General features: G+C 44.3%; 1 protein-coding gene across 15 annotated transcripts in view; it reads left to right on the top strand.

Annotated features, from left to right (window-relative positions):
- The window catches only part of TGFBR3 (transforming growth factor beta receptor 3), a 180,565-nt gene that overhangs the window by 19,911 nt on the left and 144,838 nt on the right, over positions 1-15,816 (top strand). For 8 of the 15 annotated variants that reach the window (XM_024105880.3, XM_024105882.3, XM_065554249.1 and 5 more), the window contains exon 2: positions 7,132-7,311. The exons of 1 other annotated variant lie outside the window; for it this stretch is intronic. In XM_024105880.3, coding sequence (XP_023961648.2) covers positions 7,251-7,311 — 61 coding nt within the window. In that variant the 5' untranslated portion in view covers positions 7,132-7,250. Of the gene's footprint in view, positions 1-7,131; positions 7,312-15,816 lie in introns of those variants that run through there. 6 more of the 15 variants (XM_024105881.3, XM_065554246.1, XM_065554250.1 and 3 more) reach the window with 1 other exon arrangement.

The raw sequence follows: 15,816 nt of genomic DNA, 5'->3' as shown, positions 1-15,816 counted from the left end.
AGTCTCTGTGATTAAAGGAAGGATGGGGCCTTAAATAATAAGGACCAATGTAGCTTTATCTCCTATCTCTCTCTGTGCACACTAGTTCTGCATGAGTCTGTATATTTTAAAAATGTCATTGTTGGATTATACACTTCCGTTAATGAAAGAATGATCTAATCAATGCTTAGGAATTTCTTATTCAATGTATTATTGAATATGCTCTGTTTAGCTCTTCTGTTTCTAGTTTCTCTCTTTTCTGGTTTTCCTTTTGTTCATTGTTCATGAAATGGCTATGTATAGCAAATTCAAGTTTCAGAGTGTTTATTTATAGACTATTTGCATATATGACATCTTGCAGCACATTTTGATGTTCTCTTATAACTAGCTTTGCCTAAAAACTTTGAATTTACTGTATATGATCATTTGTCTTTGCAACTACACTAAAAAGCTGCGTTAGAAACCAAATACTTTTATTGAACTGATTTCGCTTTCTCTGCATCCAGAGAAATAGCAGCAAATGGTTTCAGCTTCTCTCTGATTTCCAAGATGATGTTCAAGATCCGACATAAATTCTTCATGGCTTGCCTTTTGGCATTAAGCCCACTTGATATGGGTCCTTTTGTGGTCAAAATGGCTGTGGTGATTGTTCAACATGCTTGTCGACAACTTATTGTCTTTGATTAATAAAATCAAAAGGTTGGCCTTAACTTACCATGGAATTTAGGATCTCTCTTGGGTTTGAGGATTAATGTTATGACTGCTTCTTACACTGTATGTGGGGGATGAAACTGGAATTTAGTTTCAGGACCAGTAGCTTTTATAAGCCTTATAAAATTCTCTAGAGAAGCAGTCATCTTCTGGAGGTTTCCTTTCTTTAAGCTATTCATTGTCTCCACTACTGTGTTCATCCTTTTCCAGAATTATTCTCCTGAATTGGCAATCCTCTATTTTTTTTTTTTAATTTTTGAGAAGGAATGAAGTTGCTCTGGGTTGTAGTTTTTAAGGAAGATCACTGGTAGGTTGGGATATTACAACCAACTTGTTTACACAATATTTCTGAGGATACAAATACATGTAGCATGCTGTTACTTCAGACATGCAACATACATGATGCATGAAGGGACCTCTTATCCCACAGTTAGGACAAAAAAAAAAAAAGCTTCTGTAATTAACAATGGCAGGAATAATATACCCATGCCAGAAATCTTACCTCCTTAAATATGATGGTTTCCTATAAACCATGCCAGCTCGGTGCCCTGAGATCAGCACTGATGCAGAGGGGGATGCAGCACTAAGGAAGGGCACTGATTTAGAGCTGGTTTTATAGTGGCCAAATCAGGCTCTAGATTGTCTCAGGGCCCTATGGGAAAGGAGCCTTCTGTGAGCAGATGTACTTTGTTTTGTGTAGAAGGGGGTGGGGCAAATAGTCATAACCCTGGTCTACACTACAAGTTTAGGTTGAATTTAGCAACGTTAGATCGACTTAACCCTGCACCCATCCACACGACGAAGCCGTTATTTTTGACTTAAAGGGCTGTTAAAATCAATTTCTGTACTCCTCCCCCGACGACGGGATTAGCACTGAAATCGACCTTGCTGGGTTGAATTTGAGGTAGTGTGGACGCAATTTGACGGTATTGGTCTCTGGGAGCTATCCCAGAGTGCTCTATTGTGTCCACTCTGGACAGCGCTCTCAATTTGGATGCACTGGCCAGGTAGACAGGAAAAGCCCCGCGAACTTTTGAATCTCATTTCCTGTTTGGCCAGCGTGGCGATCTGCATGTGAATGCAGATCTCATCAGCAGAGGTGACCATGATGGAGTCCCAGAATTGCAAAAGAGCCCCAGCATGGACTGAACGGGAGGTACGGGATCTGATCGCTATATGGGGAGACAAATCCGTCCTATCAGAACTCCGTTCAAAAAGACAAAATGCCCAAACATTTGAAAAAATCTCAACGGGCTTGAAGAACAGAGGCTATAACGGGCTCGCAGCAGTGCCGTGTGAAACTTAAGGAGCTGAGGCAAGCCTACCAAAAAACCAGAGAGGCAAATGGCCGCTCTGGGTCAGAGCCCCAGACATGTCACTTCTATGTTGAGGTGCATGCCATTCTAAGTGGTGCAGCCACCACTACCCCACCCCTGTGCTTTGACTCCGTCAATGGAGTAGCACGCAACAGGGATGCGGGTTTTGGGGATGAGGAAGATAGCTCACAGCAAGGAAGTGGAGAAACCGTTTCCCCCGACAGCCAGGAACTGTTTCTCACCCTGGACCTGGAGTCAGTACCCCCCGAACTCATCCAAGGCTGCCTCCTGGACCTGCCAGGTAGAGAAGAGACCTCTGGTGAGTGTACCTTTGTAAATATTATACATGGTTTAAAAGCAAGTGTGTTTAATGATTAATTTGCCCTGGCATTCATGGCCAGTACAGCTACTGGAAAAGTCTGCTAATGTGTCTGGGGATGGAGCGGAAATCCTCCAGGGGCATCTCCATAAAGCTCTCCTGGATGTACTCCCAAAGCCTTTGCAAAACGTTTCTGGAGAGGGCAGCCTTATTTCGTCCTCCATGGTAGGACACTTTACCACGCCAGGCCAGTAGCACGTAGTATGCAAGGATTCCAGAACAAAGCATGGCAGCGGATGGTCCCGGTGTTTGCTGGCGTTCAAACAACATACGTTCTTTATCGCTCTGTGTTATCCTCAGGAGAGTGATATCATTCCTGGTCACCTGGTTGAAATAGGGTGATTTTATGAAGGGGACGTTCAGAGGTGCCCGTTCCTGCTGGGCTGTATGCCTGTGGCTGAACAGAAATGTTCCCCGCTGTTAGCCACGAGATGGGGGGAGGGGTGAAGCGATCATCCCAGAGAATTGGGGGTGTGTGTGTGTGTGTGTGGAGGGAAGGGGTTAGTTGTGTTTGTGCTGCACGTTAACCCGAAAACCGCAGCCCCTCCTCCTTTTAAATGGCCAACCCAACGGCTGCTTGGTATGGGAAATGAGGGTGCTGCTGTTTGAAATCATTCCCACATGTTATGAAGGTTAAAGAAGACAAAAGACTGTGTCTTATCATGGCTGCTTGCAAGCCAAATTCTGTTGCCTGGCCCTGTGTGAAAGATCTCTCACACCAAACCGGCATACCCTCGATAAGAGGCAAAAATGCGACCTTGTACCGAAAGCACCTGTGCTATGTAATGTTAACAGCAAGGTTTACTGTGAACAACTGTTTGTTGTTCTTTGAAATGTCTTTTTAACTACCACTCTCCCTTTTTTCCCTCCACCAACTGCAAATGTTTCAACGCTCACACTATCTTCTCCTTCCCAGAGGCTAGCGAAGATTAGAAGGCGAAAAAAACCGCACTCGCAATGAAATGTTCTCTGAGCTTATGCAGTCCTCCCATACTGAAAGAGCCCAGCAGAATGCGTGGAGGCAGACAATGTCAGAGTCCAGGAAAGCACAATATGAACGTGAGGACAGGTGGCGGGCTGAAGATGATAGGTGGCGTCAGCTTGGTGACAGAAGGCAAGAGGCAATGCTGAGGCTACTGGAGGAACAAACGAATATGCTCCGGCATATGGTTGAGGTTCAGGAAAGGCAGATTTAGCACAGACTGCCACTACAGCCCCTGTGTAACCAACTGCCCTCCTCCCCAAGTTCCATAGCCTCCTCACCCAGATGCCTAAGAACGCGGTGGGGGGGGGTGTCTCTGGGCACCTAGCCACTCAACCCCACAGGACTGCCCAAGCAACAGAAAGCTGGCATTCAATACGTTTTAAAGTGCAGTGTGGCCTTGTCCTTCCCTCCTCCCCCACCCCTTCCATGCTACTTTGGCAGTTATCCCCCTATTTGTGTGATGAAATAATAAAGAATGCATGAATGTGAAGCAGCAATGACTTTATTGCCTCTGCAAGTGGTGATCGAAGGGGGGAGGGGAGGGTGGTTAGCTTACAGGGAAGTAGAGTGAACCAAGGTTTGGGGGGAGGGGTTTCATCAAGGAGAAACAATCAGAACTTTCACACCGTAGCCTGGCCAGTCCTAATAATCTATGATTCTATGATTCTATGAAACTGGTTTTCAAAGCTTCTCTGATGCGCACTGTGCCCTCCTATACTCTGCTAACTGCCCTGGTGTCTGGCTGCGCGTAATCAGCTGCCAGGCGATTTGCCTCAATCTCCTACCCCGCCATAAACCTCTCCCCCCTTACTCTCACCGATATTGTGGAGCGCACAGCAAGCGGTAATAACAATGGGAATATTGGTTTCTCTGAGGTCTATCCGAGTCAGTAAACTGCACCAGCGCACTTTTAAATGTCCAAATGCACATTCTACCACCATTCTGCACTTGCTCGGCCTATAGTTGAATAGCTCCTGTCCAGTGTGCCTGTGTACAGCTTCATGAGCCATGGCATTAAGGGGTAGGCTGGGTCCCCAAGGATAACTATAGGCATTTCAACATCCGCAACGGTTATTTTCTGGTCTGGGAAGAAAGTCCCTTGCTGCAGCTTTTGAAACAGACCTGAGTTCCTGAAGATGCGAGTGTCATGTACCTTTCCCGGACATCCAACACTGATGTTGGTGAAACGTCCCTTGTGATCCACCAGTGCTTGCAGCACCATTGAAAAGTTCCCGTTCTGGTTTATGTACTCGCTGGCTTGGTGCTATGGTGCCAAGATAGGGATATGGTTCCGTCTATCGCCCCGCCACAGTTAGGGAATCCCATTGCAGCAAAGCCATCCACTATGACCTGCACATTTCCCAGAGTCACTACCCTTGATATCAGCAGCTCTTTGATTGTGTTGGCTACTTGGGTCACAGCAGCCCCCACAGTAGATTTGCCCACTCCAAATTGATTCCCGAGTGGCCGGTAGCTGTCTGGCGTTGCAAACTTCCACAGGGCTATCGCCACTCGCTTGTGAACTATGAGGGCTTCTCTCATCTTGGTATTCTTGTGTTTCAAGGCAGGGGAAAGCAAGTCACAAAGTTCCATGAAAGTGCCCTTACGCATACGAAAGCTTCGCAGCCACTGGGAATCGTCCCAGACATGCAACACTATGCTGTCCCACCAGTCTGCTTGTTTCTCGGGCCCAGAATCGGCGTTCCACAGCATGAACCTGCCCCATTAACACCATGATGTCCACATTGCTGGGGCCCGTACTTTGAGAGAAGTCTGTGTCCATGTCTTCATCGCTCTCGTCACCGTGCTGCCATCGCCTCCTCACCTGGTCTTGCTTTTGCAGGTTCTGGTTCCGCATATACTGCAGAATAATGCGCGTGGTGTTTACAGTGCTCATAATTGTGGCGGTGATCTGAGTGGGCTCCATGCTTGCCGTGCTATGGCGTCTGCGCTGAAAAAAGGCACGAAACGATTGTCTGCTATTACTCTGACGGAGGGAGGGGCGACTGACAACATGGCTTACAGGGTTGTCACACAGAATGGCCCCCTCAAGGATTGAACTCAAAACCCTGGGTTTAGCAGGCCAATACTCAAACCACTGAGCTATCCCTCCCCCCACTATTCACGGAGGGAGGGAACAAATGAATACAAAACAAATCTGGTCTCTCTATTGTTTTGATCCACTCCATCTCTCTTAGATGGAGTGGCTGGTCCACATTAAGCCCCCAGTTCGAACTAAGATACGCAACTTCAGCTACGTGAATAACGTAGCTGAAGTTGAAGTATCTTAGTTCGAACTTAAAGGTACTTACCGCGGGTCCACACGCGGCAGGCAGGCTCCCCCCTCGACTCCGCCTACTCCTCTTGCGGAGCAGGATTACCGGTGTCGACGGCGAGCACCTCCAGGATCGATTTATTGCGTCTAGACAAGACGCGATAAATCAATCCCAGAAGATTGATTGCTTGCCGCCGAACCAGCGCGTAAGTATAGACATACCCTTATACATCTTAGGCTGGCAGCAGATGGTGCAGTACGACTGCTAGCCATCGTCGTCTCCCATTTATGTCCAGGCGCCCCCGACCGACCTTACCGAGGTCGGTTAAAAGAGTACCCAGGAGACAATGATGACGGCTACCAGTCGTAATGCACCATCTGCTGCCAAAAGGCAATGAGCTGCTGCTATGTAGCAATGCAGTACCACATCTGGCAGCACTCAGGAGATGTATGGTGAGCTGAGCAGGCTCCATGCTTGCCGTGGTAACCCAGGAAAAAAGGCGAGAAACGATTTTTTGCCATTGCTTTCACGGGGGGGCTGACGACATTTACCCAGAACCACCCGCGACAATGTTTATGCCCCATCAGGCATTGGGAGCTCAACCCAGAATTCCAATAGGCGGCAGAGTCTACGGGAACTGTGGGTTAGCTACCCACAGTGCAATGCTCCAAAAGTCGATGCTAGCCTCGGTACTATGGACGCACTCTGCCGACTTAATGGTCTTAAGTGGGGACATACACAATTGACTGTATAAAATCGACTTCTTTAAATTTGACCTAATTTCGTAATGTAGACATACCCATAGATTCTAAGGCCAGAAGGGACTATTGTGACAGTCTAGACTGACCTCCAGTATAGCATAGGCCATAGAATTTACCCAAAATAATTTCTAGTGCATATATTTTAGAAAAATACCAATCTATATTTAAAAATTGTCAGTGATGGAGAATCTACCATGAGCCCATGTAAATTGTTCAAATGATAAATGACTCTCATTAATGTATACCTTATTTCCCATTTGAATTTGTTTACAGCCAGTGGAACTTCTGTTGCAATGTCTTTCTCCTCCATTCTGTGGGACCCTGCAGAGGGGTCTCTTCAGTGTCATCTAGTGAGGGAAAAGGGTGGGAACTTAAGTATGAGGTTGTTGGGCCATGTGCTGCATTGTTTGCCTCTCAACAGCCCTGCAGTGATTAGAATACAGCTTTCAATACAGCTCTGTTTGCTGTATTGGAACAGGACACAGCTGGTGTGATTATTTTGGGAGGATGGACAAGATAGAAAAATGAAAGGGGAAAAGATTAGTTATATGCTAAGTGTCCCTTTTGCTACTTAGGTTATTCAGCAATGTAAAATACACTTGTGTAATTCTTCTTTAAGAAATACCTCTGTTTTGCTAGATATGATACAAAAAGATAGATATAATTTAAAATAGATGACATTTCTATAAGACATATTTCTATTAAAATATTTTTTTTCTCTCAGTAGATAATTAAAAGTCTGGAAGACTTGATTTCAAAGCATATACCACTGATTTCAAAGGAAGTACATCTACATGAAGAACTACAAAAGGAGTTGATTTGAGAAGACCCAGTGTTGCAAAAATGACTTCAAGTTGTGTGATTCCAGTGTTTGCTTTGATGATTTTGTGTTTAGCAGCTGCAGGTAGGTGGCATTATGTAAATTATGTGTTCATTGTGTGCATTTGGAATTATTGATCAAAAATAGATGTTCGTGCTAGAAGAATTTAGGTCAGGTAAGACTTGTGTAGAATCTAATTGCAGATATGAAGCAGTAATGTATGATTGTGATAATACTTTCTGGTCTGAGTGTTTGATGAGAAATAACTCTGCTTCTATAGCGGAGCCCTCTTACTTATGGTTGCTGTTAGAATCTTTAAATTATTTTTAAATAATTAATATTCACTGGCATTCATTCTGTTAGAAATCCTAAATAGATAAAATTTATAAGGATGCCTTACTGATTTATTATGTCAGTGGCAATATTTATGGTAATCCCTATGACCAAGACTTGAAAAAATTGTCTTGTCCAGGACCAGTCTAGTAGGAATCTGTGTGGGTGAGTGCCATCAACTCCTGCAGAATCTAAGCTTTCATTTAAAAAATAATTAAGTTTCTGGTCTTCTGGGTTTTGAAGAAATCCTTCCAAATGTGGAATAATTGTAAATGGTGCATCGATGTCTTCCTAAGTCTGCAGAGAGACAGCTCCAGTGCTGCTGCCACTGTTAGTGTGTGTGTCTTCATTGGTAGTTAACCTGGTTGATTGGCACCTGGATCTGAGCAACCAGGTTAGCCTAGTGCAGTTGCAAGCATACCCTCAGCAAAGCTCTACCTATATTACTCTGTCCTCACTGTTTCTGCACTTGCCCATGTGTGTTTGGGGGCACATCCCATGGTCCTGTACTGTGGTGATCTAGGTTTCTTTTCCAGTCAGTTGTGTCAATTGTAGGAGAACTGGTCATTGGGGGAGTTATGAACTATCAACACTTGTCTGTCTTTGTTTTTTTGCCTGTGTCCCGACTGCAAAATTTGCTGGTTCCAGACTGAGTTGAAACAGGCTCTAATTGACCCCCCTCATCCGTTTAAACTAGCCCTGGCTTAAAGCACCTCCTAATCTGGTTAGAGGTTTTTCTGTGGGGATGGTTGGGAGAGGTTGGACTAAAACCCAGTGAAGACATACCCTTATGAGAAGTGTGGGTATGGCAGCTGTGCTCTCAGCGTGTCCATCTTTGCAGGTATCCCAGCATGAGAGGGCAGACGGTCAGTCACCTAGTACATGTGTGGCAGGATTCTGCCAAAACGACCTTGTCACCCCAGCAGAGTGCTCTGGAGGAAGGGTGTTCTTGCCACTTGAAAAGAAGATTTGGTGTAAAAACTGAGAATGAATTAATCTGTTGGTGGGATGGGGAAGGTTGGGGCCGATAAGCCAGTCAGGGCTTTGGTTAGGTTTGGAGTTGGCAGGCTCCCTAGGCTAGAATTTTGGGTTGGAGCCAGTAAGTATCCCCAAGCTGGGGTTAGGGCTGGGACCAGTAAGGATCTTTGAGACTGTGTCTTTGTATGTTTTTACAATGCCTAGTAAATGGGGCCCCGGTTCTGGTTGAGATGTGTAGGTTCTCATAATACAAGTGAATTACAACGTGAGGTGTGTGTGTGCGTGTGCATCTAATATTAATTGGGGGTGAAGAGTTCAGTCATTTGGGAGTTCTTGGGCCTGAAGATCCTGTGGGAGTGAGTATCTGACCAGCTCAAGACTGAGTAGGAGGGGCAAAGCTCAGGCACTAGTATATTTTCTGTCTGGGGAGTAAGGTTTAATCCTTGGGCTATTAGGTCCTGGGTAAATTTTTCAAGTCCTTTCTGTAGGGTTGCTGGGGTTACATATGGACTTAATGTTTGCAGGATTAGGGCCTGTACTTGATAGGGGGAGAACACTGTTTATCTTAAAGGATGGTTGTAAAAACTTTTAATGGTGACTATTGTATTAAAGTTAGCATGAGTTATATAGACAAGGGAGATACATTACCATTTATAGGAATTGGATCTGCTCCATCTTTTGTCACATGTAAATACTTTTCAACTAGTTTGTTATAACATCTCCTAAATGAAGCAATAAAAAGATCTGAAGGTTCAAGTCTCTATATAAACACACACACACACACACACTCTCTCTCTCTCTCACACACACACACACACACACACACACACACACACACACACACACACACACACACACACACACACACTTTCTGTGATACTCTGAAAAGTCCACTAAATTTAGGTATGTTTGTTAAAGTTGTCTTGCCTTAGTGAGGCGCCCTTCGCTTTGTGTTCTCCTAGTGTGCAAGAATATTGTCCAAAACTGTTCACTGGGGAGTGGCAAACAGAGATGCAGCCAGTCAAAATGAGGTAGTGGGGAGACTGGACAGATGACTTGTTTAAATTTGGGATGTCCTCATTGTGGAAAAGATTACCTACTTTGGAAGAGACATGTCTAAGCAATCAAGTACATTGCCATTTGGCTTCCTTTCATCAATTACCCAGAAAATAATGCTGTTTCAAGAATGCCCTCAGACCTTGAGGGACTTCATCCAGGGCTGACCTACACTGTAAGCATCCAGTCAGTACTAGTAACTCTGATTATTTAATAGTACTTGCTGTTAAGGTTCTGCAATGAGCTTATTGTGTTGTAAGTAATCTTACACAATATGGGATGTGTCTGTGAGCATGTTTGCATTTGGAGATGAGGATATGAGTGCCAGTGTGGAATGGGAAAAGGATAACTGCTTAGTAGAGGAAATCATAACTGCTCTAAAAAGAAAGAAACCTACTTTTTTAAAAAAAAGTGTCAGTATGTAAATCTGACTTGATTTTTATTTCTTATTAATCGTATTGGCAGTTCCTTTTTATGTCTTCTGGTGAAGAGGCAATTTACTAATCCAAGCATAAGCTACACCTTAACACTAATATTAACGAAGAGCACTACATCAAATATAGTGATATCACACTCAGTATCATTATTAAAAAGTCATTCACGCCTCATGGGAGCCTTGGAGTATCTGTCCAACTTGAAACTTCTTTGTCGATTTATTTTTTCTCTTGTTTCTCTTTGCTGAAGATATTTTCATGAAAACAACATTGCTGTTGCTGGTCGCTCAGAGCTTGATGCTTCCCTTCACTTGCACTGCCAGCAGGGAGCAAAAGTGGGTGAATCTGGAGTGGGAGGGTAGGTGGGCTAGAAATGGTTTTGTGGGATCTGTTTCCCTCTGTCAAGTTGTCCTGCAGTGGCTCAAGAGCATGAATACCAACCTCAGGGCAGACTGTTGGGAAGCAGGGCACAAACACCAAATTGGCTGTAAGGTCTGTACTTAAATTTCACCAACCAGTTATCAAGTGTAAACTCCTCAGGCACTAACAGCCTAGCCATGGAGTTGCAGGTACTCTGATCTACCTTTCAGCAAGGCAAGCTTGCCTTTGTTGTAGATAGTCCCTTACACCAAAAATCACCACCATATTCAGGTTACTCCCAGTCTCAAAGGATAGTCACTTTCCCCAGGTCTGTTGCACCTTAGATCTCACGCCAAAAACAATGCTTGTACCCAGTCCTTTAATAAACTATCTAAAGATTTATTCACTAGGAAAAGGAAATAAGAGTTATTTACGAGGTTAAAGCAGGTAAACACACTCAAATGAGTTACCTTTTGAAACATAAGACTAGTAGAAACTTCTATAATAAGCAAGCTCCATATGTCCCTTAGGGCTAACCCAGGCTGAACACTGGGGAGGTCTTACTTACGCCTAGAAAACCTTACCCTCCAGAGTCCAAACAGCACAGAGATAGTTTCTCCTTGCCAGGGATTTTTATTCCCTTTCCCCCTTCTCTGAACTACCAGCTCAGCTGGTGGGAGAAATACATTTACTCATCTCTCTATGGGACTGGAGGAGAGTAATCAACAGTCTTTTTGTCCTTTTAAATGAACTATTATGGAACATCAGGTGTTGGTGGGCCTTCTCTGCAGGGTATGCCAGCATTTCACACTAATTAATGTCTCTCTCCTGTCTGCTGATTTCCATAACTGCAGAGGCTTACGATGCAAATGGTCATATATTACGTTGCAGTATGGGGTACAGAGGTTATAAGTGAGATTAGGTATGCAGCAACTCGCAAGCATTCCATAAAGTCTAAACACATTCTTAGAACGGTAATACCTATTTTAACAATATTAACACACAGGTGAGACAGACTGTTCCAATTATGTATTTGTCAGTTTTCAGTTGAGGCATGGTGACCATGGCATATGCTGACACCCTCCTGTGGTTTTTTTTGCCTTAAAGTCATATCTGTCTTAAAGTCATTCATCTGTCTATGCCAAGATAACTTCCAAACCAACTAATTTTCATGTCACTTACAGAGGAGTTGATTCCAGGTTAGAAATGAGACCCACGAGCAGATGCTCTTATGAAACAAAGATAATGTTTTCAGTCAAATATCCCTTAGAATAATTAAAATTAAGGGGAAAGACCTATAGAAGTAGACTATATTTTAAAATAGAGCTTTCTAAGAGGTTTTCCATGGAGCAGCACTGAGCTTTTTAGAGCTATTATACCAAATAATAACTGTGGTGTGGGTTTTTTTTTTTTTAAAAACAAAGATATAGTATTATGGTGCTAGTTGGAAAAAATCTGTAGGCAAGACTGAGAGGGGTTTTCCATAGGTATGTGCCCAAAGGAACAACATGGCAGAGAAGCATAATTTATCTCCGCTATGAGAGTATCAGTGGCATAGGCTGGCTCTTGAAATCAGTAGGAGTTCTATACTGGGAGAGTTTTCAAGCTTGGGTCCTTTATGTTCAATTTTTCCTGATTGGAGAAATATAAATAAGAAATGTTGGTAAAAATATTTCCCTTTGTCCCTGTGGTGAAGGATAAGTGAGGCACCACCTCCCTAAGGAGATATCTGGTACACACTGAATTTTTCCCCCAGCTAGAGTTTCTCTGCCCCTTTAATGTTTTTAAATGGTAAAGTTGCATAGAAGAAGACACCTCTTTATGAAGCCCAGGAGGCCTACGTTGACTTCTGTGCTGCTGACACACTTGCTGATGCTGACCTGTTCTCTTATTTTCAGTAATGTTGCATTTTGGATATGGGTAAAATGAGGCACTTCTAGACTGACTGACTCTGCTCTTTCTGCTTAAATGACTACAGATTTTTTCTATTCTTGCCCTGAAGGGTACCAGTGTTAATTGTGCCTCATATGCCATGCGTGTTAATAACAAAAAAAGAAAAATGAGAAGGCTGTCATGATGTGCAGGAAAATTAATTCAGATCTAAGCTACAAAACTGCGTATGTTCCACGTGTTGATTTTCTAGCTTATAGATAGTTATATAAATTTTGCAAATACTGCATTGGAATTGATCCATGTAATAGCCAAGAGGGTATATACCCATTTCTGGATCCTTTTTTACTACCCAGATTTGTCTGTGTATGCTTGCCAAAATTGCACCTTACTTCATTTGCAAACAAATTTCTTTTAATCTTTTGTTTATGGTCTTTGACTTTTAGGTAAAAGTCCTGGGAGGAGAATCTGGATTTCTATTAAAAAAAAAATCACCATGGAAAATCCTGGGGTCCTTTGTTGAAGGCAGAGTAGTGAGTTGCTGCCAAACTACCTGGCTGTCTAAAAGAATTTTACCTTTGAAGTGAGGATAAACAAAGATCTAGCAGCCTGGAATGGATTGTAGGAACTCCACATAAATAATTAGAAATGCAAACAACACAATCTTGGATAACCTCATAAGCAAGTTTGGCTCTGTAGCCTTTAGAATTACAGCTATTCACACTGAGTTATCAGTGTGATTGGTTTCAGTCTTTGATTTAAACCACATTTCTTTTACTATCTGGCAAATATTTGTTAGTTGAGCACATTGTGTACATGGTGATGAAATGACTTAACAGAGGTGAACAGAAAAGAAGAGATGCTGCAAAGCCTGAGGGCCAAATCGTCCACTAAGGGGGTTATTTATGTGAGGAGACAGAAAACCTTTTTTTTAGTTTTTATGACCCGTTCATAAGCCAGCCCTATAATTCAGGGGTCAGCAAACTTTGGCTCCCGGGCCATCAGGATAAGCCGCTGGCGGGCCGAGATGGTTTGTTTACCTCGAGCGTCTGCAGGCACGGAGGTAAACCTAAGTAAATAAAGTGTCCCAGCGTGCCAGCTGCTTACCTGACGGGCTGGGACCGCAACTGGTGGGGAAATTTTTTGGGGGGAGAAGCTGGGAGTCAGGGGAGTAACCCCTGTGACCACCCCCCCCACATGACCTCACCCCTAGCCTGGGACCCCCACACTCTCCCCATCCCATCCCTTCCCATCTTATCTGGGGAGGGCCAGGGGAGGATGTCTCTGGCCTGGCTGGAGCTGCTCCGGTAGGCTGGGCAGTGCGGCCGCAGCCTGCTCCTGAGGGTCAGACCAGGCAGTGCGGCTGCAGCGTGCTCTGGCGCCCAGGCGGCGCGGCCACAGCCTGCTCTGGGGGGTGGAGCTGAGCGGCACGGCTGCAGCCTGCCAGCCCCAGAGCTGCAGCTGCTTCAGAGACTGGGGGAAGAGCAGTGTGGCCAGAAGCGGAGAGACTCTGGCCCTGCCTCTTCCCTTCTGGCTCTGCTGGCTGTGCTGCCTCTCCTTGCTCCCTCTGTTGGGGGGAGGGGCTGTGTCCCACCTCTCCCTCTCTATACCCGTTCATAAGCCGATCCCCTTCTCTGGTGCTTCCCTTTTTTACTAAAATATTCGGCTTATGAACGAGTATTTGAGTAATTTTGTATCATCTGCAAATTTTACCACCTCACTGTGTACCCCTTTTTCTAGACCATATGTTGAGTAGGACTGGTCCCAGTACAGACCCCTGAGGGACACCACTATTTACCTCTCTCCATTCTCACCTTTTATTCCAACCCTTTTGTTTCCTGTCTTTTAACTTAAGTGCCTGGCAATGCTTTCAGGATCATCTAAGGATCCTTAATTTACTTTAATGATAAGCCTTTTGTTATCTTAATCACCCTGCCTTTGTTTATAAACAAACTCCCTGGCACAAAGGCTGTGCTTCTCCCAGCTTCTGAACTCATCACATATCACCCTCAAGCCATCGCAGTTAAGAGCTCCGTCTGGGGCAAGGGTGAGTAGGCCTCCCCTATGGAACTTGGGGCGGGGGGGAGGAGACTAGAGCCTTCCTCTGCCCTCCCCCCAAATGGCGCCCCTGCCCTTTTTCCAGATCATTTATGAATATGTTGAATAGGACTGGTTCCAGTACAGACCCCTGGGAGACACCACTATTTACCTCTCTCCATTCTGAAAATTGGCCATTTATTTCTAACCTTTGTTTCCCATCTTTTAACCATTACTGATCCATGAGATGACCTTCCCTCTTATCCCATGACAGCTTACTTTGCTTAAAAGCCTTTGGTGAGGAACCTTGTCAAAGGCTTTCTGAAAATCTAAGGCCTGGTCCCCACTAAGCCCCCACTTCGGACTAAGGTATGCAAATTCAGCTACGTTAATAACGTAGCTGAATTCGAAGTACCTTAGTCCGAACTTACCGCGGGTCCAGACGCAGCAGGAAGGCTCCCCCGTCGATGCCGCGTACTCCTCTCGGCGAGCTGGAGTACCGGCGCCGACTGCGAGCACTTCTGGGATCGATCCGGGATCGATTTATCGCGTCTTAACCAGACGTGATAAATCGATCCCAGAACATCGATTGCCTGCCGCCGGACCCTCCGGTAAGTGAAGACAAGGCCTATGTATGCTATATTCACTGGATCCCCCTTGTCCACATGCTTGTTGACTCCCTCAAAGAATTCTAGTAGATTGGTGAGGCATGATTTCCCTTTACAAAAAACATGTTGACTCTTCTTCAACAAATTATGTTAATCTATGTGTCTGACAATTCTGTTCTGAACTAATGGTTTCACTAATTTCAGCACTGAAGGTTTTGCTCACCTGTTTCTGTATATTTTAGTTTTCTACTCTGGTCTTCTAGACTCACTATTTTGGCACTGCCCAACTCTTTTCTTTGCACAACTTACTTGACAGAGTCAAGTCCTACGTCACTGAAGTCACTCAGAAGCAGTATTCAGCTTTCCACAAATGGTGCGAAGATTTCATCACTTGAATGATAGGGGAAGGGAACAGGGTTACCCATTTTAGAGGAAAGAAAATTTAGCAAATGGAGCTAAAATTGTTCAGACAGCAGATCCATTTTCCCTTCATCAGCAAGGCTACGATATTGCAAACTGCTCCCTTCAGGCAGTCTCCTGCAATGATGGAACTGTGTGTAAGATTGGGGCCTTAAGTGCAGATTCAATGAAACACTGACACGTGTTTTAAGTGCTTTGCTGAACTGGAGACTTTGAATAAATGTGAAAATCTGGCACTTTAATTAAAGCTGACTATAGTGGAGTTCTTCTCACCTACACCAAGCAGATCATCTGAATACTTCCATGCAAACAAGGCTCTTTCATACCTAAGTGGAATGACTGCCTTTTGTTTCTATAACTTAACTTTTTTTTTTTTTTTTTAAATATATGGCTAGGTTGTTGCCTTATTGCTCAGCCCCCAACAGGGAGGACCAGTAGATTACTTTTCATCTGTTCCCTATTCTTTGACCTGT

This window comes from Chrysemys picta, chromosome 8 (assembly GCF_011386835.1).
Source record: "Chrysemys picta bellii isolate R12L10 chromosome 8, ASM1138683v2, whole genome shotgun sequence".
Classification (NCBI taxonomy): domain Eukaryota; kingdom Metazoa; phylum Chordata; order Testudines; family Emydidae; genus Chrysemys; species Chrysemys picta.
The sequence above is the reverse complement of the archived record's forward strand: the minus strand, read 5'-3'. Positions and strand labels throughout refer to the sequence as shown.